Below are 25,668 nucleotides of genomic sequence, written 5' to 3'. Positions count from 1 at the left end.
GCCGGCTGCTGGAGTGCGCATGCGGGCGGCTCGCGCAGGCCCGGCAGTGGCAGCCGTCACTCCGGCCCCTTCTCTCCGCTGCCACGTACGGGCGGCGGCGGCGGCGGCGGCGGCCGTGCCCGGGCTCGGACGGGACGGGACGGGACGGGACGGGACGGGACGGAGCAGAGCAGAGCAGAGCAGGGGGCTCCACCGGCAGGATCCGCGGAGGAGCCAGAGTAAGAGGGCGGGGCTGCTCGTTCCTTCCCCCCCTCCCCCCCTTCCCGCGCCGTACGCGGGGGGAGCGGCTGCTGCGTGTGGGGAGGTGGCGGGAGGGGTGGCTGAGGGCTGGGGGTGAGCGCACACACACACCGCCCCCCCGGCTCCAGGGGCGACGCGGCCCCTGGCGGAGGGGCGGGGAGACCCCTTGCCTGTCCCCGGCCGCGCCTGAGGGGGCTGGGACGGCTCTTCGGCCTGGGGAATCGGGGGTGAGGGCTGAGCAGAAGCCTTCCCTCCCTCCCTTGGCAAGGGCGGGGTGGGGGCGGCGTTCCCTTGCCCACCGAGCCTCTTTTCCCCCGGGGAGCCAGAGGAACGGCAGGCTCGGCAGGGAATGGCCATGGTTTCTGCTCCTCATTGGGTCGGCCCTGCCCTTATCGGAACTGGAGAGAACTGAAGAGAGCTCTTCTTTCTGCTCCCCCCTCACCTCCCAGCTATCTAGGGAAAACTCTCATGGCTCCGTCGAGTGGGGTTTGGGAGGCAGTGCTGCTCGGCCCTGTTTCTGTATGCTTCACCATGTTCTTTGCCTCTGCTTTGACAGAGGGAAATGTGAAGCAGGAATGTCAGTTTTTCCCTTGCTTAGGCAAGGCTGTTTTTCTTTGCTGCATTGCAAAAAGGGTAGTGAAATCCAGCATGGCTGTGACATCATGGCTTTAGAAGGGATCCTAAAGTGCCTGACTTAAGTTGGACAGTCACTGTCCACATGCACCATTTAGATTGGTGCATAATATGAATAGAAAGTGAACCAAGAGGGGAGGAAAAAATCAGTACCTCCAAAATGCGTGTGGTGTACCAGGAAAGACATTAATGTTTTTTCCTTTGGTTGTTGTTTTACCCTCCCAACAAAGTAGATACTGTGATTGATTCTGTTAAAAAGATCATTAGTGTGCATTCTGGATGTCTTCTCTGAAAAACTCTGAAGGGAGTTATCCGTTCAGCTATGTCACAGTGAGGGCAGAAAAGCTTGAATGCTGTGTAATTCAATGATTGGAATATTTCACATAGTTTTCTGTAACAGTTGCAAGCAGATATAGTGTTTAGAATGTCTCAAAACCTGGACACCTTCAAGCAGAATGGAGAACAGGTGGATAAAAAAAAGTGCACTTAAATGCTTTCCTGTTACCTTTTCATAATTGTTGATAGACACACGGACTATTTCTGTGAGTAATATTGGGAAATAAGACATAGTTCTGTGAGTATATTACAGTAGCTGGTTTCCTTGCACAAAGATATAAATGATGCATTTGGTCTGTTGAAAGGCCACGGGAGCTCAGGTGTGTGTCCCCAAATGTGTATCTTTAGGAACTACAGATAAGGTTCGATTCTTACTGTTGTCAGTTTCTAAGTAGCTTACATTGTGATGCTAAAGAAGCAAAACCAGTGCCCAGCTCTAAAGTTTAAACAACATGAGATAGTAGCTAAATGAGCTCTCTAAGTTAGACCACTCTTAGATGCATTATCTGTGTCCTGTATTTGTCTACTGCAGTAAATTTTACCTGGAGCTGTAGCAAGATCGGGGTGCAAGGGGCACCATCTTCATGCATTACTCCTTTCATAAAATGTGAGTGAGGAATCAGAAAAGCAGTGCCTTCCTGTTCACCTGCTTAATATGTCACAACAGTCTTACCCTCTTCCTGTCAGGAGCGAGTACACCCTTTTTTAAAGGTGAATGTTTCATACTCAGGAGGAGGGAAGCAGCTGCCAGCCTCTGAGAAGCAGAGAGGGGCTTTGTCCCTTCTCTGGGCTTTTCTTGCTTTCTGCTTCTGTCCTGTATGTCTTGTGCCTGTCCGTTCCAGTTTACTTCCAGTTGAGTTGAAAGAGGAGAGCAGCGAAGCCCAATTTCACATGAATGAGAAGAACCTCCTTTTTCTCTCTGTTTAGCAGTGAATCATCTAAAAATCAGAATATGGATGTTTGAGATTAACCATGTGTGTGTGAAAGAGAGACAAGGAGGAGAGTGCCAAGTAGGGTACGCCCATGGGGTGGGAGGGAGGAGCACAGTTATGTTCTCCATTGACTGGTCTGTGTGCTAAATCATTGTCTTGTAGCTCTGGTCATTAAGCACTTGGGTAATAAACAGGTGGACTGCATGAACTTCACACAGCTTGTCACCTGGGCTTTCCAGCAGAAAAAGCACAATCTTAAGCTGATTGAGGGTGGCAGATTGTATTTTTTAAGTGGTTGTATATTTCTGACTGCGTTTCCTTCTTGCCCACTTTGGTGGCTCATCCTGTAGGAAAGGCTCCTCTCCTCTTGGTAGTCTGTCCTAATGCTGTGCAGTCTGTCCTTGAAGACATGCTACTTAATGCCACAGAGAGTTCAGCCTTAAGATAAGAAATGGACTTCTAGGTTTTTGTACTGCTAAAACAATCAAACTTTATTTTCTTTAACTTAACCTGGGGTTTTAAGATAGAGGCCATACAAATGAATATTTTGAAACTGTTGGGGAAGATCACTGTCCTGGAAAGGAACGCATTACTGTTAGGAATTCCTACGTGCAGTTACAAACTTTAGAAAAAATGAACTCCTCCTGTTATGAAATTAAAACCCTTGTTCAAGATCTGTTTTAGCAGAGCTTCAAACTCTACAAGACTCAGAAATGTAAATCTGATTGTTACATTATAGATAAAATGGTGACTTTTTTTAGTTGGGTATAGTCATTAAGATGTTCTAAAGTGAAAGAATCATGTGAAGTGTATAATTCTAAGGAAGCATGACTGTAAATAAATATTTCTTGGATTTCTTTTCTGATGCAGCTTCCAGTTTTCTGACACTGACAGTGCATGGAGGCTTATCCTAACTCTGTCCTGAAGTGAAGTGGGAAATCTGTCTACTAATCCAACATCAGTGAGTCAGACAAGGTAATTATAAATGTATGTTTTTGGAAAGGAGGTGAAAGAAAACCTGTGGATGGATGCTGTTTTATTTTTTTAATGCTTTAAATTAAAAAAAAAAAAAAAAAAACAGACAAACAAATTCTGTAAGACCCTATGCTTTTACAACCAACTTAAGGTGTTAGGCTGAGTTGATGTGACTGCAGGCAAGACTCTTATGTTGCAAAACACAAATAATGCATTAGTAAGCATTAACGATATTATAAACGTCACTGTTTCATCATAGTGTCTCAGCAGCAATCTGACTGTGTTAATTGCAAGTCCCTTTTCTCTGCAATTAGATTGTATCCACCTACCTCCTCTTATGCCTGATTTGGGGACTGAGTTTTGTTCAGTAGTTGCTTGTCTCTTTTTTTGGACGTCATTGGGCTAAACAAAGGGATTTGCATGAAATGTTTGCTTTATATTAAGTTAATTACCAAAAAAGCCCAGAAATTGCATTACAATCTAGAGATAGCATCATACTATATATTTTTCATGCAGAACATTGCCATTGAAACAATAGAGTTAAATACATGTAGATGCATCAGAGTATGATATATCAAAGGCTTTAGTTGAGTGTCTTGTTTCTCTGGTAGGAGAGAAGTAATTTTCAATGTAGTACTTTAAAAGTAGACTGACCAAAGCAAAATTCAGTTTTGTCATAAAGCACTGTGTTATAACATCCTTAAAGGGAAGGCAGAAACACCTGCGTATCCCTACCAAGAGTTCTTTTCGCACAAGAGAACAAACAGTATGCTTGCCTGCATGTGGCTTTGGAAATGTCAATTTTGATGGGTAGGGCTGCCTACTTTTAAGATCTCCAGTATTTGTACTTCAGATGTTAAGATAACTGATTCTTTAATTGTTCCTCATTCCACATTTATTGTTTTAGCCCTGTCCAAAACAGTGAAGAGAGAAAGGGACATTTGACTAACAATCTAGATATTTTTTTTTTCTGTTCCTCTGCTCAGTAACTATTCTGTAGTTTCAGTTTCAAACATAAGGCCTTTGTGTACTTTAATGAGAGATGCCTCATACGAAGTGATAGTTTTAAAATTGTCTTATGCAAAGTGTTAAAGATAGAACTCTGAAGTATATCACAAGATGGCTTTGTTGCACTTCCTTTTAAGTTGGAGCAGTTGTCCACCTCTCTTAAAGCACTGAGTGTAACTGACTGTTCTGACCATGCACACTGCATAACAAACTTGTGGCTCTGAGCCTAATGAGTAGCTAATGTGTGGTCTGTTGCACAGCTTTTAAAATTCTGAAATCTTGGCTGAAACATCTCAGTCAAAATTTAAAAAAAGGAAAAATTTTGTGTCTTGGTTTCTGAAGAGAAACCCTCAATGTATTCTGATCATGCATATAATAAAATCAGTGTTTAGCTCTTCATTTATTCATGAAATAATGCATGATTCAACTTGATCCCCCTAGGAAAGCCACCCTACCACCTAAAATCTTTAAGTAAGATACTTTGTTCTGGCAGTCTTTAAAAAAAAAAAAAAAGCCCTTTGCTGGTTATCATAATTATGGGGGGATGTAAAAATGATCTAGTAGGGTGATAACGTAACCAATATAATGATGTAAGGCTGACTTTTGCTGCAGTTTCACTTTCCCTGAGAGAGATGTATGCATGTATCTCAAAAGCAAATCCTGGGGAATATTAGTTCCTCTGTAGCTTTTTTCTGTGACAGTTTGTAGCTGATAGTTTACAAAAAAAAAAAAAACACCCAAGTTTGGAATTTCTAAATGTCACACATATTTAAAGGCTGTCTGACTTCTAAAAAAAAAAAATCTTTGCTTTTAAATTCTGAGCACTGGTAACTGTGATAACTCTTAATTTTTTAAGTGTTGGATCTTAAAGTTCTTCTTTGCCCATGAGCTCAGTTAATGTCTCGTGTACTTCATTGTTTGAGAAATTAGTGCATCATAGAATGTGTCCGAGAGGTTCTCCGGAGAGCTGTCTAACGGATGGTTTCAGAACTGTCATCAGATAGGCTTAAATAACTAACAGTTTAGTGTTCTAAAATGTTTATAATGTTTTGTCATTAACAGGTCTGCAGACAATTAAGGAATCCACCATGAATGGGCAGCTGGACTTAAGTGGGAAGCTGATCATCAAAGCTCAGCTTGGGGAAGATATTAGGAGAATTCCTATTCATAATGAAGATATCACCTATGATGAATTGGTGCTGATGATGCAAAGAGTCTTTAGAGGAAAACTTCTGAGCAATGATGAAGTTACAATAAAATATAAAGATGAAGGTAAGGTTTCATTACTACTGTTGTTCTGATACGATTTATCTATGGACAGAAACTGTCCAAATTCAGTGGTAAATGCACAGGATTTCTTGTGAAATCCTTTGAATGAGACAGTAGAAGCTGTATCTCTTGTGGTTATGGTGTCTCGACATAGTATTTCCTCCAGTTTTTCTGAAATGTTGACTATCTGAACATTGATTTGTTGCTATTGCAGGAAACTGATGCTATTACAGGTTTCTCTTCTGTCCACTCATTTAACCATTTTTCTGTTTTCAGTGATAAAGTGGGTTTGAAGGTGAGGAGCGAATAAACGCGTGGCTTCATGCAAGCTCCTTTAAGACTTTGAAAACTCAATTTATGTAGTAGTAATTCTTGATTATGTTTTCCTCCATCAGTAAAGATTAGAAGAAACTTTTAAATTAACCTGAAATATTTATTAAAAGTGATCTTTCTTCTGTGTGACAGTGTGAATCTTTTTGACATTGGTTGTTTCAAAGAAGATCTCGATTGTTAGTGCTAAACAGATGCAACCTTAAGAAAGAAAGGCTCCACAGAAGGAAAAGCCCCTTGGCTGAGATGCATGGAGAGTTGTGGTTCAGAGTGTTTTTCCTCTTTGAATGTCACTGTGGAGCATAGATAAGTTAGTTAATTTGGGACAGGGGTGGTATTCATAAAATGAAATTCATAATGAAGTGATAAAATCCCAAGTCTCTTAGATGAAAGATTGATAATTATGCTGGTGTACAGTAAAAGGGCTACATTACTGACGCATTCAGGTTCATTTTTCTTAATGTCACTCTGAAACTTTAGCACTGTCTGTGGTACCTCAAATGTCAAATAACTTTTGTTCATACATCTAGGCAATAAAATTTCACTTTGAATAACCCTGAGACAGTTTTTTCAGGTTCATGAAGCTTTTGAGACACTGCTTATCAAAATTGATATGCAGTGAAGGGCTAGTATTTTGGGTCTTGATCTCTAGTGGGAGAGACCTCAGTGGATTTATGATGGTTCTGTTTCTCCTCTTATCACATAATCAATTTCTTTTTTCTTTCTGGAATGAGAAAGGTGAAAGGAATTTGATGGATGCTTTTTAATTAGGTTAAAGCTTCTAGTCCCCTTTTTTATTGCATTCTTACCTGTTCTTTAAGTATAGTTCTCTGGTTTTCTATATGCTTCTATCTCTTGTCTTTTTTTGAAGGTGATAATGGTGTATGATAGAGACTGTAATTACAGTTTCATTCTTTGTTTATCTTCCACAGCCTAGAGACCTCCAACTTTTAATTTCTGCTTTGTCTCAGAATGTACTACTTCTCCACTGTGATGTGAAATTTCAGTATATGTTATCGAAGCTGATCATCACTAGTAAGAATGTTTAAACATTGTTAATATCAGAGGAAGTTGCAAGTGATTAAGGAAAAAGTTAACAGAACTAGGTTTCAGTTTGATTATCATATGAGGACCGTGGTATTGACTTTGCTTCAACTAAGCGAAGATTCTTCTTCAAATCTGTTTCAGTAATTAGAAGCATTGGAATATACATTCTAGTTATTTCTGTTTTGTTATTTATCCCTCCAGACCTGGAGGAATGCTTGTCTTCAGCTGTTACGAGGAGGTATCTTAAGTTGGTCTCAGGTTTTCCACTACTTCTGCAACCTCAATCTGGGTCTTCTCAGAATTCATGTGCACATACCTTGAGCGTTTAGAAGAATGCTTCATCTACCCCCTCCTGGTTTAGATTCTTATTGCTGTAACACATGAAGCTAGTTATCTTCAGTCCTGGATAGGGGATTTTCTACTTAAAATTTCTTCAAAATACTGTGGCTTTGTATCTTCATCAGACTGTCATGATCCTTGAATCTTAACCATTTTTTTTTTTTCCCCCCCCAAACTTGTGTGCTTAATTGGAGAGGCTAGGAAACTTTAAATCCCAATCCTTCTGTCTGGATTTGTGGACTAAGATCATCAGAAGCATATTCCTAAATTATATTTATGTTGTGTGATGCTTTTATTAATTACCAAGGAAAAGAAGTTTCTGTTTGATTACTGCTTTGTGGAGTTAGGTTTTATATTCAAGCTGGGCGTCTTTCAAACTTCTGAACCAAGGAAATTGTGCTACTAGGTAGGAAACCATTTTCATGTCCTACTTGAGGTTCTTGAATATGTAGTAAAACTCAATGTATGCAAAAAACCCAAACCAACCAGTGAGGACTTCTAGCAGTGAATTTATATGAACCAAAGAGTAGAATTGCATTTTAAGCACCTGATGTTACTGAGTTATATATGCTAAAGCCCCTGTGGAGCCAATAGTAGAAACTTACATTTTATTTTTTTTTTTTTTTATTTTTTAAGTTAGGCTTGAATTTAAAAGTAGAGTGCCTACTGTGAGATTGACCTTTTCATGTTCTTGTTCCTCATTACCTTTCAGTAGAAGTTGGTGTCTTTGTGTCAGAGCCAATAAAGAGTTATTAACTCATACTGCATGTAATCAAGGTGGTATGCTAGTCAGCAATGTCTCTACCTTTGGTAAATTTACCAAAGTGAAGGAAAACTACGTTTTTGGGGTGTGGTGTTTTTTTTTTTTTTTTCTTCGTTTGTGTCTTTTTGTTTTGTGGTTTGGTGTTTTTTTTTTTTTTCCCAAAATGAAATAGGAAAAAAAAAAAAAAGTATGCGTAGGTAAAGCTGGGAGATGAGGCATAGCTGGCAGGCTCAAGGATAATGAGGCAGATTTTTAACGTCTTAAATATTTCTAATTTCTAATGTCATAAAATTTGGAAGGCGTCATGGTAATGCAGAATTCATGGTAAAATACTTCCAGTCAATTGGTAAATTAAGGGAGTTACTAGCTTATACTAAAGATTAAAAAAAATGTAATTACTCTAGCAGGGAATATTTAGGGTACCAGGGAAATTGTAGAGAGTGAGAGCCATGTCTCTTGTAAAAACGAGAAAGGTAAGTTCCTGAAATAACAAGATTAGTAGAGAAAATAAAGGAATGTCTGTTTTACTTTTCAATAGAAAATAATTAACATTGTATATTCATATCTGCATCATGGTAACAGGAATTAAGCTTCATTGACATTCCTTAAAATGAGAAGTTTGTTTGATAAATCTAATATACTTGTCAGACTTCCGTATTGCTTGATGTATACATACACCTTATGAATCCTAGCATATGTTCTACTTGGGTGATAGTTTGATGGCTGTCAATACGAATCATAGAACTGACTTTATACATCTAACGAGATTCTGTACTTGGTGCTTTTCAGACTATTTTTCTGCTCACAATTTAAAACAGAAACTTTAATGATTATTCTTAATACCTTCAACATAAATGTTAAAGTAGATGAGGGAGAATAAGATGGAATGATCTGGATTCTTTTGGGTGACACTAATCCATGTAAACCATGTATATTTACATATTTTCATTTGGCTACATGGGATAAACTGTTTAGAACACACACCTTTGTTCGGGCAGTGAATTTGGGTATTGACTGGTATGACAGAAAAGCATCATAAGATGGTCTGCTGATGTTGTGAATTATCACTTCTTGTGTTACCAGCAGACTGGTATTCTATGGTGTCGTGGTTTGGGCCTGGTTGGCAGCCAACCACAGTGCAGCAGCTCTCTCTCCCTTCCCCTCCGGCAATGAGAAGGGACAGAGAGCCAGGCTTGGGGCTCAAGATAGGACTGGGATGGGGAAAAATTCCCCTTTATGATCACGAGCAAAAGGCAGACTCGTTAGGGGAAGAAAAAAAACCCATACATTTATTACAGACACTAACAACACATAACAGAGCAGGACAGTGAGAAGCATTGCCACATCTTGAGAACACCTTCCCCCCACCCCTCCCTTCTTCCCGGGCTCAGCTCTGCTCCCGATATCTCTACCTTCTCCCCCAGTGGCGCAGGGGCAGGGAATGGGGGGTGCAGTCAGTGCTGCCACTTCTCTTATCTTCGGTGAGGGGAGTGTCTGGAACTTGTTCCTCCTGCTCCATCGTGGTCCCCCTCTCACAGGAGACAGTCCTCCACAAACTTTCTCCGATGTAAGTCCCTCCCATGGGCCGCAGCGTTCCCCACACTGCTCCGTCATGGGTCACTAACTTCCTCCGACTAGATTCTCTCCCACGGCTGCAGCCCTTCCCGAGCTGCTCCGGCGTGGGACTCCCCACATGCTGCAATCCTCCCAGTGCTGAATTACAGCAGCGGGACTACCTTTTCCCATGAGACCCCGGCCTTCTTCAGGCACAGCACCTTGATCATCTGAGCAGGAGCAACAGGCCATAAATCAATGTCTGCTCCACCGTAGATCTCCATGGGTGGTGGTGGGGGGCCGCCCTGCCGTCTCCCCACAGGATCCAGGGGGGTCTCTGCTCCGGCACACCTCCCCCCTCCTTTCTTCCTCCGTTCCTCCCCTGACCTTGGTGTTCATGCAGCTGCAGCAACTCCTCCTCACCAGTCCCACTGCCCGTCACCACGTCCCTTCTTAAATACGTTATCGCAGAGGCTCAGCTGATGGGCTCAATTTCCCAAACAGAAGTGGAGCTGACGTGGAGCTGGGGGAGCTTCGAGAAGCTTCTCACAGGGGCCGCCCCAATAGCCCCCTCCCCTGCCACCAAAAAACTCCACCACTCACTCAACCCAGAACATATGGAATAGAAGGACTTTGTGTTAAGACACCAGTGGGTTTTGGTATCAGCATTTAGGAAGGGGTACTGAAAGGCTGGAGGAAGTGTTTGAGTTGGAGGGATGCCTCAGAGAGGCCAAAGAGAAAGGACTGTTTAACTTCTGAAAGTTATTTGTTTAGAGTCTGATTGTATAAGTTGTTAGGAAACATAATGGCAAATGGGGACCTATTACCCCTCCCGTTCTTGGCACTGGTGAGGCCCCACTGGGAAGTCTGTGCTCAGTTTTGACATCTGCACCCCAGGCTAGGAAGACTTGGAGAAGCCCAAGAGGGTCCAGCAGGATGTGATGAGGGCCTAGGGCAGGTGGCCTGCAGGGAGCATTTGGGGGAGGTGGCAGAGGAGGCTGAGGGCAGAGCTAAGAGCAGCCTCCAGCTAACTGAGCTGGAGGTGCAAAGACCACGGAATCCAAACTGGGTTTGGTAGCACCAGATGGCAGCAGTCATAAACTGGAGTTTGAGAGATTGAGCCTGAGTTTTCACCAGGAGGGCAGTATGTCACTGGAGCAGGCTGCCTAGTGGGGTTTTGAGACTCCATTCTTGGAGGTTTTCCAATCTATGCTTAGTAAATCCACGACTGATACTTCTGTCAACCAGTGTATTCTGAGACTGTGAAAGAGCACACAGGACATAGGATTAAAAAAAAAAAATAATCTTTGGACACAATATTTCTTTCAAGAAAATGTGAAAATTATTTTATTTGTTATCGGCTTGTTAGTATTTGTAAGATTTTTTTGTTGTTGTTGTTGCTGATGTTTATTTTGTTAGAAAGCAACTTCTCTGAAGGCTGACAGGCATTGTTAGGTGTTATTAATGATACTATACTAAGAAAACCTTCAGTTGCAGAGGTGTTAATTCTAGTCGGGTATGACAAAATTAGAAAATGTAATTCATCAGGTTTTGTGCTTTTTTTCAACTTGCCATCATGTGTTTTATGACCATTTATTTGAAAATTTTAATCATAACTTTTATACAGTTGGAACTTTGTCACCGATGCATAAGGAATAGCTCAGAATCTTTAGGCAGTCATCTGTAATTAAAAATACCGTTTCTGTATCTGTCCGCAGAGCCTCCTTGTACCAGTGATCTAGGGAGGAACATTTGTAGCCTCGAGTTGGGTTTGTTCCAAGCTGTGTGTCATTTGTCTAACACTGTTGCTACTGAAGGTGAAGCTTCACTAGATGGTGTTTCATCTCAGTTCCCAGCTATCAAGCTGTTCTGGAAGGAGGGGGTCCTGCTATCCCTTCTCTTTCCTTCTGCCAGTACACAGGTTTTCCTGATAATGCATTCCCACTCTTTGCCCTGCTTAATTTGTGCTCGTTTAATCTATTGATAATCTGTTGACTGTGTTAAAACAGCAGAAAAATCCATCCTGCCAAAGAGAATAGTCTTGTTTTATCTGTGATCTTGTCATGTAAGCAAAGATGTTAATGTGGATTGCCTTGACTCAGTTTAAGAGTTGTGACAGACCAGACTTAATGGAAATGTGGTATCTCTTTTGGATATTAGTAGGATTAAAGGTGTTCAGTGCTTTATGCATAGCCCTTTGTATTTTAAGAATGAAGGATCTCATATGGTTCTAATGTAGTTTCTATGACTGACAGTAATGTTCAAATTCATTAGGATGCATTGGGATGGGTGTTCCTCTGAAATCTAACACAAAAATAAATGGTGTTGAGGCTTCATGTCAAATTCCTGGTTTGAGAGAAAAGGTCTCTTCTGACTACCTTGACATCTTTGTTTTCATTCTTATTTATGTATTAAGGCTGGTAGATATTCTCACTGTTCACTTTTACGCAGGAACTTTATTAAATCACTCCACTGTTGAAAATCAGTTTTGTACCTCAGTGTTCTGATTAAAACCTGAGAAAGTGTTCTAGTCACTTAAAATTTTCCTTTGTTACTGTGTGTGTTTTGTTTTTTAAAAACTGAACTGGGATTGTCTTGTGCCATCTATTTTGACTCTCTTGTCTGTTCATGAACAGCACAGTTTTGGAGCCACTTGGAGTAGGCATGTAACTCATGTAACTTTAACTGGCAGCATCATTCTTTCTGGCATTGGACTTTGAACTCTTAGCTCTAGTGGTTCATCCTGTGTGTAAACATAAAAGAATGATGAGCTTTATGGAACTTTCAAAAGATTAATGCCAGAAGGTTCCCTTTTGGAGCCAGTCATGCTTCTGTCTTACCTTCTGTGCATCATTTTCCTGCTCGCTGACTTTTGCACTAAATTAATAACCTTTTTTCCCAGTAACTTCAGAATCAAATAGGGAAAGTTATTTTTGAGTAATGAGGTAATACTTCTGCCCTAGCGTGAATTTCTGTAGTTAATAGGCTTTGCCTTTAATGTAACTTTTTTGTGTTCTTTTCAGACGGAGATCTTATAACAATTTTTGATAGCTCAGATCTTTCCTTTGCAATTCAGTGCAGTAGGATACTTAAACTGACATTGTTTGGTAAGTATAGAAGATTGTTTTTCTTTTTCATCTTTTTAATGATATTTATTAAAATTCAGGCAGTGAGCTTCACTGAAAGATACTAAAAGCTTTCAGTTTGTTACCTCAGAACGAGGAAATCAGTAAACCGAAAATACTGGATTAATACATGATATCTGTTTTCTCTCTGGATGTTTCATGTGACATCTGAATTTACAGAAATGGAAACTATTTCTTTGTATAAGATTGCTTAAAGTATTTGGCATACTTATATATGCGGTCAATGTTTTTTTCTTAATGTTATTTTCCATGTTATCTTCCACTCTAGCATTTGTGGTTTTTTTCCACAGGTGCGTAAGAAAATGAAGATGATAATTATCTTGCAGTGTTACTAGTACACTGCTGAAAACTAACATTAGTTGCTTAAAGTTGAATAGATTTTGGCCTTTGTATAAAATAGTTCTTTGTTGTCAAGCTGCTATTGGTAAATTAGCACATAGTTCTGAGGAATAACAAGCGGCCTTTAACTTGGATGCTGACCTTATTCGTGAATTGCAGCAGTGTTGTGTATGCTGCGTTAGTTCTAAAGGAGTGTGGTAATTGTATTTTTCAGAGTATATTCACAGAAATGAGTAAACAATGCAGAGCAGAAATTTGCTGCAGACTTTACTCTGCAGTTCTGGTACTGTGGATTGTGCTGAACTGAGATTGTGTTAAAGGAACAGAAAGCTCAAGAACGAGTTCAGTCTGTGTTGACTAAACTTTGTCACTTTAAACTCCACAGAGGATGATGATGATGCTACAAGCAAGTAAAAGTTGGGACTTTTGGTTTTTTTCTTCCCAATTTTAAACTGGATGTCAAAATGTTACTACACTCTTAAATGTATCTAATTGCTGTTTTGCAGTGAATGGACAACCAAGACCCCTAGAATCTAATCAGGTGAAATACCTGCGCCGAGAGCTGATAGAACTTCGCAATAAAGTCAATCGTTTACTGGACTGTTTAGAACCACCAGCTGAACCAGGGCTTTCCACTAATCTGCCTGAAAGTGGTAGGCAGCCTGGCAAAGAATTTTTTGGTTTGATTTGCAGAGTTGTGTGCAGTTTAGCAAAGTTAAAAATGGACGTGTGAATACTGGTTGTGATCGTTCTTAAATGCTGCTTGATGGCTCAGAACTTAATTTTTAATGCTTCAGTTATTTCAGAGGCAGAATTTTTATGGAAATTATCCAGAGTGAAGCACTAAGTTAGCTTAAGCATAAAAATTCGAAGTCTGAGGTTTTGTTGCAATGTGTGAAAATGCTCTAACTAACACTTGTGAGTCACAACAACGTTTTGAGAGGGCTTTGAGCTGAATTAATAGTTTGTTGTTGCTGAAGAGTTCCTGACCCCAGCTGAGCACTCCCACTGCTTACTTTGGGCTAGCTCTGGTGCTTATCTTGTCATGTTGCTAAGCAAGTTCGATTCGCTAAAACAGTAAAAAGCGGATTCAGCAAAAAATTATATTCACTTTTTTTGCCAGGTTAGGAAATTGAATCCACACGTTTTGAGCTCAGACCAGCATCAGAGCTGTCTCAGGGTAAGCAGCATAAGGGTGCAGGTAGGGGTGGGAAAGGTTACCGAGGGAGGGCAAAACAGGGAAGGAAGTCTTCTTATCCCGGTTTTGAGGCATTGATCTTGTAGTTTAGGGCTGTGGTACTGTAAAAATTATACCTCAGTGTGCTTAACTACAGATCTTGGGTGAGCTGGACACAGAAAATAATGACACGAAGTCATGTTCTGAGTAAAGAGGTGAACTGAGAACTCCAGCTGTTCTTTTAGGAAACGCTGCTTTTGTATTTTACGCTTCAAGGTTTTATCGGTTTTGTTTAAAAAATCCCAGCCTCTGTTCCTACAATATAAGCAATTACTAATTTCAGTGGAATACTGTGGATTCTGGCTGTAAACCATTTGGAGGGAAGTTAGGGTGGTGATCTTAGAGTGTAAACAAAATTAGCCAGTTTAAACCCTATCTGCACTTGTTTGTTTTTAAGAGAAAATGTAGGTTTTTACTAGGTAAGGGGTTTCCGAGTGATTCAGTGTTACTTGTATAACTGCAAAGAGGTGAACTTCACCTGTCAGTTTAGGAAGAAGTCTGGGAGAAGGGGATGGAACAAAACAAGAACTGCAGTTGATAAAACACTGTAATCAACTGGAACCTGTCCTGTAAGTTTTCTTAATTTTGAATTCTCTGTAGGCAAGTTATACCCGAACAGTTTGTTTGAAGCAGGAGCCTTTTACCTTTGAATTTAAGACAAAGTGATGCTTGATACTGATACTCCACAGTGATAGTGTATCTTTAAATAACTCCAATGAAACCAAAGTTAAAAAATTAAAAAAAAAAAAAAAACCACAACTAGACAGTTATGAAGTTGCTGTAGTACAATATATATGTATCATGGTGTTTCGGGTCTTAAGAATGAATAACTGGGCATTTTGTTTTGTAGATGCTGTAGATGGCAGGGAGGAAAAGGCTGCTGCTGCTGACTCTAATGTTAAGCCATCCACGCAAGTTATAGCAGCGAGCATGTCCGCATTCGATCCACTAAAGAACCAGGATGAAATCAGCAAGAATGTCATGTCAGCATTTGGCTTGACAGATGATCAGGTGTCAGGTGAGACCACACCTTATGAGAAGAAAAGCAAAACCTGTTTGTAATCTGTTACAAATCTTGTTACAAATCAAATCTTGATTTGTAACAAAACATTTGTATTTTGGATGTATCGAGCTGTGTTCTGTATTCACTATTTCTTTTCAGAATTCTAAAACTTGATATGTTAAGGTGTTGTCACAGTTAGCTAACTTTTGTATACAAACTGTTGAAATGTTGCTGTTGTTTTTAGCACTGTGTTTTAGCTTGGAGTAGAAAATGGCTTAAAATTTTTTATTTGAATTATTTAAAGCTATTTTGTAGACTAAATTAATTGGTATCTGCCAATGATAGAAAAACAGTATCCACTGCTCTGCCCTAGGGTTTGATCTTGCAGTTCATGTTCTTGGCTTGTGTTTCTACTGTTTGGGTCTGTCAAAATGTTCTGTATGGCCCCGCCTTTTCTCTGTTTCACTTCAAAAGTAAAGAGTGTCAACTTCTTTACTGTTAACAGAAAGGAGTAACACAGTTGTCTGAATTATATTTATTCTTGAAGAGCTCTGTGACTTTTGGCCCTACCTGGTAGTAGAATGCTAAACATATAAAAACCGATTATATTAAACTGAGTGGAGTCAACTTAAAACAGGATAACTCAAATTATAAAAGCAACGTAGAATGTAATAGGGGGTGTGGTGCAGAATATAGCGAAGTGATTTTGCACAGAATCTGCATGGCTCTGGCAAGGTTTAATGTAGCATTGAAACCTGAAACTAGAACTGCTGTTAGCTAACAGGATTTGCTGTGTACTCTCAACTGCAGAGCAAGTAAACTTTATCTGATGTGTGAAGTAATGATATGGATGGGCTAACTAATAGCAACTGGAGCTTGTTTCTACAGTACGGCTGCCTTGGCAAAAGTGTGGAGTGAGAGGAGTCGGTCTGCACTGCGTGGTCACGCCTGTGCAGGATCCAGAGTTGTACCCGCAGACAGAGTGGTTGTCTTCAGAGGGGCACAGCTCCATGGATCAGGCCTATTGAGTGATCTTTTCTTCCGTGGCCCCTTTTGGGTATTGCCGCAGCACGGTTAATTCATGAACTAGATAAAGGTTTGGTGGTACTTGAAAACTTACAATGGGCTATCTCTGAACAATGAAGTGATAGAGTATGAAGTACAGCTAGTGAGAAATTGGAGCTAAGTTTTGAAGGAGTGGTTTTGTCTCTTGGTACAAAGCTGCAGTGTCAGTCAGAGCTTCGATCATAGCACCAGTGATACTTCAGTGTCTGTGTCTTCATAATTCTTCTGATAGAGTGAACTGACTCAACCGTGCTTTGAATATACAAAGAGCTTCACAGAGGGCCATTTAAGCAGGATATAAGAAATCCCATTTCTAAAGCTATAATCCTGCAGCTATGTATATAGAGGCAAACCCAAAAGTAGGCAGATTTGATTTAATTTTTCCCCTAAGAAGGGCAAAGTGCAAACATAATAAAAGGTTTATTGGATGCATATTTATACTGTGTAAATATAACGTTCTTAAAATTGAATTTGCAGCAATTCTAATACTTGTGCTTATCTTTAAGCACGGCCTTGATAGTAGTGTCTCATAGGTAGCATTCACATAGCTAAGAGCTGGAAAGATCCAGGTTTAAGCTCCCTTGTTTCTAACAAGGTATCTTGCATTTAGTTGTATATTATACATGTACACGTGCATATTTCAGAACTTCTTACTAATGTAGAGAAAATCCGAATTCTCCATTTCTATGCTTGCTTTGGGCACTAGGTGGAATATTGTCAGAATTGTCAAAGCAGACAATTGCTTTTAGACTGAAGCCTGCCATACCCTGTCCGGGTGTGTGATTTCGACACCTTCCTTGGAGGCTTTCTGTTCCCATGCTGCATGGCTGTTGGTAAAACTCTGTTGCCTGGGCCCAAGTGGGCCACAGGAAGACATTAGCGCGTTTGAACGGTTTCACGCAGCCTTTCGCCTTTGCCCTGGCTGAGAAAGAATATGTAGGTACGTAGGTGCATGTTCTGTCCAAACATAGCAAGCCTTCAGTGTACATGTGCAAGGCTAATGCTTGAAGCTGTAGGGAAAACATGTCATGGAGAGTTTTATCTCACAATTGGGTCAGGTTCCTTGGAAGGATGAAATTAGAGTGACCTAGAGACAGGTGGATCATTCCCCAAAGGAGTTCAGAAGTGCAAATATATTTCGTTTTCACTTGGGGTGTGACACACTCAGATGTAAATCTATGGAGAACTGAAAAAAATATTAAAACCTTTGCAAGGGAATGGTCTTGTATTAGACTTTTTTTTTTTTTTTTTTTTCAAACTCTCCGTTTGTTTCACATAAGTTTCACATTTTGTTCTTGCTCCTCTAGGACCACCCAGTGCCCCTGCAGAAGAGCGATCAGGAACGCCAGACAGCATCGCTTCCTCCTCTTCTGCAGCCCACCCTCCTGGTGTTCAGACACAGCAGTCACCGTACCCTGGCACGCAGCCCCAGACTGGTCAAGTGGAAGGTGAGCAGCGTGGTTTGCTGCTATTTAAGCCATGAGTGGTGGTGTCTGAATTTGAGTGATCAGTAGCTATGACTTCCAATTAGCAGACTCAAAGTCGATACCAACCTACCAAATCTGTGCCACTGAGCAGAACTTTTTTCCTTGCATGCTGTTCAATATAGAAACGGCAGATGGAGCAGTAGCTTTATTTAAAAGGGTGGGTGATGTAAGATGAGGAGGATTTTCATGGTACTGTTTTCTGCTTGCATCCATGCTCACTTTACTATAAGGCAGACTTACACACACTGCACCTATCTAAAGACCTTAGTTCATATCATACCCTGTGTATTGTGTCAAGCTTTCATTCAGCTAACAGTTTATTGGCTTGTGTACTCTGAATTAAAAATGTGGTTTACTCATCATTTCTATCTAACAAAACAAAGCCATTATTGCACTGCTGCTTTGCTGTGTACTGCTCTGTGCTGGTCAGGTTAAACCTTGTAACATGTGCTCTGTAGTTTTCCTGTGTAACACTCGAGAGCCTCAGCTGGCTCTCCTTTAAAGCTTAAGTTCTTAACGCTGGTATTCAAATTCCTTTGTACTATGCCCTTTTACATGTTATTTGACTTCAAGAAGAGCCTTATTCAGAGGTTTGCTACATTTGGGCATCATTTTTCTGTTGATATTTCCTAAGAGCACTGAGCCTTCAGACCCGCATAGTTCTGGATGAAACTGACTGTGGGGTGACTTGCATTGATATTACTACCTCTATACGAAGCACAATGGAAAGTTGTGTCTCTGTTAGTGTAGAAACAAGTGACAACCCTCTGCTGCTTTCTGTGCTGACATAATGCTGAGATCCATGGGAGAGACATTACTGAGGGGGTCAGGGTATCCACAGTGGCTTGGAATGCCTTGCCTGAGGGGCATCAGTAACATTTTGATTGAGCAGAGTATTTGAGCAACTTGTAGTTAGCTATAATATTTAAGCAGGGACAAATGCTGCTGGTTGTAGCAGAGCTTATAAAACACTTGTTTTGCCGCTTTCAGGTTTTTTTTTTTTTCTCCCCCTTGCATCCCTAAGAATTAGTCAAGTGATATAAAGAGACAGCAAGAGACATCTTTGTAGCTTAAAGGTACAACTGTTTAGCATTTCTGTGTGGAAGTTACTTTTGGGAGAAAGTGCTTCAGGTTCTTTTGTCAGCAGCCAGAAAAATTAGTATTAAAAAAAATACACTCTCAGCTACTGAACTTGAATTTTATAAATTTAGTCTTTTTACTTTACTTTAAACCTCATGCTGTGTTGTGTTAAAATGTTGATGTTAAACTAGAACTTAAACAAAAAAGTAAAACACATCCCTGGTTTCCCTACCAGCACTAGGTTGGAATCCTGAATGGCTGCTAACACTACGGAAGGGGAAAAGTACTTTTTTCAGCAAAACTCATCTTACTTGGAAAGAAGTTGTCTAGGCTCACATATCAGAGTAGATGTAATGATTCTTCTAAACTTGGGTCAAGGAAAGTATAGTGCCTCTTTTTTTTTTTTTTTTTTTTTTTGTAATTTAAACACTGAATTGTGCTCTACATTTGCCCAAGTCCTTTTCTTGCATGTAAAAGTACAACAGCACTAATTATGAAGGTTTTGGTCTGTAGTTTATGCAGTTTCTATTATCGCCACTGAAATATGTTAAGTATTGATTATATTTTCTTCATTTTATGGATGAAATAGGATGGTTCAGTGTCTGGGAAGAGATCAGAAGTCATTATTGCACTTGGTTCACCAGAAATACTAGTGAGAGCGCTTACGCTGCGCACTGCATGCGTACGGTAAATAGCAGTCTCTTACCAGAGCTGGGTCATGTACGTGTGGTTATCGACCTCTGAGATTCGCTTTTTCAGAAACTAAGTTGCTTTTATCCGAAGTGTTCAGAGACTTTCCTTTGAAACACGGGGTAGCTTTCTGTACTGGAATGTTCGACAGCACCTCAGTCCCAGGTAACCTGGGGGCCTGCCCTGCCCCGTCCTGCTGCCCCTCGTGCAGCCGCGACGGGAACCAGCGCGGGGCCATGGCCCAGCCAGAACTGTGGGTACGTGCCGCTGGTCCTGTGTTCAGCAGGACTGGCTGACACACAGGGCGCTGCTGGGGCAGAGCACGTTCTTGGTAGAAACTAGTTTTAAACCTAGTTTGAAAGTTCACTTCTTAAAAAAAACAAACCACCCCAAGCTGTGCTCTGCCCCCACCTTCCCAGTATTTTGAGGATACAAATAAAATGGTGATGCCAAGCAAGCGTCAATCGTTTTGGTATATCAGGGATTATTTTTTAATGGCATTCTTTGCCAGTAAATGATATGGTGATTATACTTGTTTATTAGTTGGTGTTATTTGTGAATACCAAGTCACCTCACCTCCATGTGTGGATACCAATGGTGGCTTGCCTCCCCTGATAAAGTTGTAAGCGTTCAGTAGTTGAATTAACTCCACAACAACGACGGTTCAGTGTAGCGCTGTCTCTTGCAGCACGCCTGTGCTGGCGTACCACTAAATCTAGTCACTGAACACACACGAGAACCAATTACATACAGATGTGGACACTTTTTTACTCTTGCTGCAATAGATGTAAAAGTTCATTCACGTCAGCACTTCATGACCTTCGAGGGAGAGGAATGTTGTGTGAATATGCCTGTTTGGTCTTTTTTCCAAGTCAAGCTAAAATGGTTGTTTCGGTGCACAGGAACAATGGTGAATGCTGGCAGATCTTTGCAATAAGCACTGCTAAGTACAAAACCAGACACTGATGGTGTAGCTCATCAAGTTTTCAGAGTAAAATTCTAGTGAGAGGGAAAACTCTGTGTGTTTAAGGACCCATAGGATCCCTGACTGCGTTCATGGCTGTAAATTAAGAATGTTTTCTTGAAGGGCACTGGAACACCTCTCTGCTCCTCGCTAACGCTCCATCCCTTGTGACAACAGCGAGCTGCCTCAGAAAGCTCTGGGAAAACTCCATGCTGTTTCTTTCCTTGCCCTTTACCCGGGCTCTCCAGCAGGTGCCAGTGTGCTCCCTGGGTTAGCCTGTAGGTAATTATCCTGAGGCAGCTGCCCCCCCCCCCGGTGGTTGTCCCAGAACTTCCCTGTAGCAACTGAGCTAAAGGAACAGAAACCAGACATTCTGAGTTTCTGATTCTTAATTATCAGGCTAACAGGCTTAAATTCTCTTCAAGCCTTGTGTTTAGCACGTTCTCCATCCCACAGTAGTTGCATACCAAATAGTATTTTGAACGCCTTGGTGTGAATGTAAAATACTGTTGCTTTCAGCTGCGAGTAATGCAGAGAAAAGAAGAAATAAGGAGTGATTTTTAGAGCAGTGTGAGCAGGGGTCTGGGAGGACTGGGAGCAGAGCCGAGTTGCCTTTTTCTCAGTACAGTTCAGAAGATACAGCTTACAGTGTATTTATATAGCCTGCTGATCTTTGCAGAATGAATAATAGTACAGTAACACTTTATAATAGTAAAGTTTCCATGTCTGTTCCAGTTCAGCAAAGCTTTAGTTTTGGCAGATAATTGGTTTTGTTCTTTGACTGTGCCTCTTACTAAACTGAAAAACAGCAGAAGCCTAAAGCCTAGGTTAAGTCTAAACAAATATTCTGCCAATAAATTGGAAACAGTGAATTTAGGAAAAACTAGCATCAAATTAGGATACCTTACCTTAAGAACGTATGGTTTTATTTTTGCTTTAGGGTGTATACCTCTGGGTCTCCTAAGGAAACTTGTCTTGCGACAAGTCAGATACTAAGAGATGGATGACTTTGGAAAATGTGGTCAGAGTAAATAATGTACCACTCTGCTTACAGTACTTTGGTGCAGAAATGGTCTTAAAAACCTACTGTAAACCGACAATCTGAGGACATGTTTAACTTCTGAAGTACTTTCGTTTACAGTGTAAATTCTGGAGCTGTTGTCAAGGTATTTGAGGATTTCTGCTCTGCTGCCCAGCAGAGTAGCACTGATTAAGGTGCATGGCTCCTGGCATCCTCTGAAAATGGGAGCTGGTACGCCTCACGTACCAAGTTTAGAACTCTTGATTCTGCTGGCAATAGATAAACGTCATTTAGTGTTCAGAAGGGCATGGTTCAGAAACAGAAATCTGTAGATTGATTCCAGTTGGTGATCAGGCGGAACACACATCCAAACTTCACTGTGTTCAGGTGGTTTTTAAAAAAACGTGTTTAGGCGCCGTGAGCGGGTTTGTTTCTGCCATGTTCGGACCGTTAGGACGTTGTTCGCTCTGTGTTTATAGCTGCAGCCAGGGCACCGAGCTTCAACTCGACGTGTTTCCAATCCACAGGTCAGATGTACCAACAGTACCAGCAGCCCGGGTACGGGGCCCAGCCGCCGGCGGCGCAGGCGCAGCAGCAGTACGGGATGCAGTACCCAGGTAAGCAGCGCTCCGGCCGCTGCCGAGCCGCGGCCCTTCTCCCGCAGGGCCCGAGGCAGCGCACCTCAGGGGCTGCTGGGGGGAGAAGCCTGCAGCTGCCTGTATCTGTAACGCGTAGCTGGGAGTCCTGGTATCTCAGTCCTGCTTGGTTGTGACCGAAAGCAGACTTCGTCACTGATCAGCGGAACGCGTTGGTAGAGAGGTAGGCAAAACGAATCCCGTGAAGTAGGAGCAATCTTGGGGCTTCACTTCTGCAGCCTTGGGCTTCTAGCAAGTGATTCCAACATCCCAGTTTAGTTTCCTTAAGTATCGGAGGTATAGGAAGATGGCCCCTATTTCTTGCATCTATAACGAACTCCATCTACAAAACTTAGTGGTGTGAACACTGATTAGAGTTGTCATTTAGTATATCCTTAGCTATTAGAAATACTGTAATTTTGGAGAAACTTTCAAGGGATAGTTTTTTTTTTTTAGTTGTTGACTTCGCTGATGCCTCAAGTAAAGGTGCCAGTAGACCTTTAGCAGAAGAATATTTTAGTGCAGTAGTGGTTTATGTGCAGTCAGATATGAAAAGCTGGCTTTTGCACATACCCAAAATAAACCTGACTTGAGAACTCTTAGTCATTTCAAAGCAGCTGGCATCTAATAATGCATAGTATATGCTAAGGGTCATGATCCAGCTAAAGTACAGGGATGAACCTGTAACAGCAGATTCCGTAACAAATTGCGAGTTGCTTAATACTTCTAGAAGATGACATAAAGCATTTGTCATTCCTTGTTTTACACAACCTTCCTCAAACTAAACAAGAGACTGCCATACCATTAAGTGACTCGGAATGGAGCCTGCTTTTGGTGTGCAGTACATACAGTGGGAGTGCGTCAGTTTTGATGCAGAGGAGAACACTTGCAGAGCTTATGAAGAAATACCGTGTTTGTTTTGGCTAAGAACCCGAGAAAACCTGGAACTGAAGGTTTGTGCCTCGGCCCTTCTTCCTGTGCACTGTGCGAGAGCTGGTCGATTTGGGTCTCTAAATGGTATCTTGTTCTCTGCAGATGTCTCACCCCCACATTTGTAATTAGAAGACAGTGACAGACTTTCTGAAGTCTGATTTCAGAAGAAGTAATGTGCCCGTTGGAAGTAGAAGGGTCTATCTGACTTTAGGCTTAAAAACTGAGTGGGGGAAAAGAAAGGCGTTCCCCTCTGCTTTCTAGTCATACCCTACCAACATCCAATCCGTTATTTTACTGGAGAAGCTCCTGTGAAAGCTGTAGTGCAATGGGAGTTCTGCATTCTAATCAACCTCGTCCTCAAGTAAGAACAAATCACCCCCAGAACTAATCTGGGGCTCCTCTGTTTCTCATAACTTTTCACGGTTAACCTGATCTTTCAGCAACAGTCTTTTTTGAGGACCAGTGACAGCAGCCTTTGAAGATCCTGACTCACAGGATTTTTTTTTGTTTGTTTTGCTGCTGTCCCCAAGACTCTTGTCTCCTTTCAAACCCCTCTCCCCCCAGAGCAGGAGCCAGTCCCACTCTTGTAGCTCTGCTAGGCAACCGTGGGGCTATTGATTCACGGTAGTAAAAACGGAGCCTTCAGAGGTTTGTCTCGTTGAGTAAATTTTGATCCCAGTTTCAAGGTGAGTTTACTCCAGTGCATCCTTCAATCCTTACTCTTTCCGTTTAGGGCTGTGCACTTTTAATAATTTGTGTGTCTGGTGTTTAATGCTGACAGGATTCCAGTCACTGGAGAGGTTTCATTGCAAGTAGCTGCAGGTGTGTTTCATGATGGATAAAAGTAGCTATGGACTTTGTGTCATTTTAAAGTCTTCAGTAAGAGAGATTCCTTTTGGAGGCTGGTTTTATACAGACCAGTCGCGGTTGGGACACGTTAAACTGGACGTTTTGTACTAAAGTATTCTGGTCCGCACAACTTTTTCGTATTTAACCCCAAAGAGCTGAAACCACCTGTGGTTTAACCAAAGGTATGCCTTCCATTAAGCCCTAGCCGTATTTTTGTGACGGTTCAGTTTTGAGTTTTTATTTGGGAAGAAGGTTGCATCTTGCCTCGTTTGCCAGTGAGCGCTTTTCATTTCTCCTGGGTCCCGATGGTAAAATACTAGCTGTCATTTTTGAATGCCTTGCCAGTCGCGGGGAGACTCTTCTCCAGCGCCTGTTTTCGATGGGGCTGGGCGGCGCGCCGGGGGGCGCCGGGGGGCCGGAGCCCCGGCCCTGGCCTCTCGCCTTTTCGGCGCTCGCCGGCCTGGCCGTGTGAGGAAAGCCGAGCTCCGCCGGCGCCCCTCACCCCGCCTCGCTCTTTGCCTTTCCAGCAGGCTACAGCCAGCAGCAAACCCCCTCGCAGCAAGCCCAGCAGTTCCCGGCCTACAGCCAGCCGGCCGCCCCGGCCCCGGCCCCGGCCCCGGCCCCGGCCCCGGCCGCCGCCTTCCCGGGGCAGCCCCCGCAGCTGCCGGCGCCGCAGTACGCGGGGGGCAGCTACCCGCCGCAGCCCTACACCACGCAGGCCTCCCAGGCCGGGCCCTACAGCGGCCCCCCCGGCTCCCAGGCGGCTCCCGGCACCTTCCAGCCGCGGCCCGGCTTCACCCCCCCGCCCGGCAGCACCATCACCCCCCCGCCCAGCGGGCCCAACCCCTACGCCCGCAGCCGGCCCCCCTTCGGCGCCCAGGGCTACACCCAGCCCGGACCCGGCTACCGGTAAGGGGGGGGCCCGCCGGGCACCCGCCGGCGGGGCTGCCCCCCCACGGACTCCGGGGTTGTTCAGCGGAGGTTCCGAACCCGAACCCGGAATGAGGCAAAACCAGAGCTGTTGATTAAACTCCGCGGGGGGGGGGGAGGGCAGCGACCCAACGGATCTTTCCTGCTTTCAGTTGTATCTGCTTCCTAGTTTAAGTTGGGGCTGGGGTGGTTTGGGGCAACGCTACCTAAAGGTCTGTAAAGTGACTCACTTTCGAGCTTGCCTTGTTTGGAGGGTGCGAGGACGGTAGTTGGAAGTTTAGCCCACTTCTCAGGCTTGTTTTTACTAATACCATGATGTACTAAATTAGATTCGTTCTGGAGGTAAAACTAGATACCGTGTATTATAAATTGTAATGCTCACATGGAAAACTAATAAAAACCCCTGAATCTATTAAATGCCTGATCTTGATTTTCGAATTGAGGTAACACTGAAGGGGACGGAGGGGTCGGGCAGGCCTGGCAGCCGGCTGGGCAGATCCCAGGGTAAAGATCAGCGGCGCCCGATCAGGTTTGTAGACGAAACAGATTTTGAGGTGTGTAAATGGCAAAATGTTGCCCCTGCAGATCGCTTTTGCAGAGGTTATGCTGCAGTCTCGAGGGTTTGGCCCCGCCTGCTGTTACTAATTGCCAAGTAACCCTTTTACCAAACGACCAAGAAGGAATCAATGCATTAAATCTTAGAGCCCCCTACCAATTTCACTTTAACAAGGGCAGGGGGAGAACTGGTTTATGACTTTAAAATTTAGGCCAAATACATTGTTGGGGGTTTTAATTTTTTCAGAAGAACTCTTAAAAAGGAACAACTTTCCACAGGTTCTTTGCCACCCAGAAAAACTTGGGAG

General features: G+C 42.4%; 1 protein-coding gene across 3 annotated transcripts; it reads left to right on the top strand.

Moving 5' to 3' along the window:
- On the top strand, nucleotides 1–25,217 carry TFG (trafficking from ER to golgi regulator). Of its 3 annotated transcripts, XM_042788521.1 has the most exons (10): nucleotides 3–218; nucleotides 3,012–3,116; nucleotides 5,187–5,396; nucleotides 12,450–12,533; nucleotides 13,418–13,564; nucleotides 14,999–15,166; nucleotides 17,524–17,664; nucleotides 21,986–22,075; nucleotides 24,403–24,795; nucleotides 24,826–25,217. In XM_042788521.1, the coding sequence occupies exons 3-9, from the start codon at nucleotides 5,213–5,215 to the stop codon at nucleotides 24,786–24,788; spliced, it is 1,200 nt and encodes a 399-aa protein (XP_042644455.1). In that variant the 5' UTR covers nucleotides 3–218; nucleotides 3,012–3,116; nucleotides 5,187–5,212; the 3' UTR covers nucleotides 24,789–24,795; nucleotides 24,826–25,217. The 3 variants fall into 3 exon arrangements, with proteins under 3 accessions (XP_042644456.1, XP_042644455.1, XP_042644454.1); XM_042788522.1 differs by having other exon boundaries at nucleotides 1–218; nucleotides 24,406–25,217; XM_042788520.1 differs by having other exon boundaries at nucleotides 24,403–25,217.
- Nucleotides 25,218–25,668: the final 451 nt, after the last annotated feature.

The sequence above is a fragment of the Tyto alba genome, unplaced genomic scaffold, assembly GCF_018691265.1.
Source record: "Tyto alba isolate M040663 unplaced genomic scaffold, T.alba_DEE_v4.0 Super-Scaffold_14, whole genome shotgun sequence".
Classification (NCBI taxonomy): domain Eukaryota; kingdom Metazoa; phylum Chordata; class Aves; order Strigiformes; family Tytonidae; genus Tyto; species Tyto alba.
The sequence above is the reverse complement of the archived record's forward strand: the minus strand, read 5'-3'. Positions and strand labels throughout refer to the sequence as shown.

Excerpts from the sequence above, each read along its gene's own strand:
- TFG (XM_042788521.1), top strand. The coding sequence starts at position 5,213 with ATGAATGGGCAGCTGGACTTAAGTGGGAAGCTGATCATCAAAGCTCAG. Across the intron at positions 5,397-12,449 it reads AATAAAATATAAAGATGAAG|ACGGAGATCTTATAACAATT; the intron begins GTAAGGTTTCAT and ends TGTTCTTTTCAG. Across the intron at positions 15,167-17,523 it reads GACAGATGATCAGGTGTCAG|GACCACCCAGTGCCCCTGCA; the intron begins GTGAGACCACAC and ends TTGCTCCTCTAG.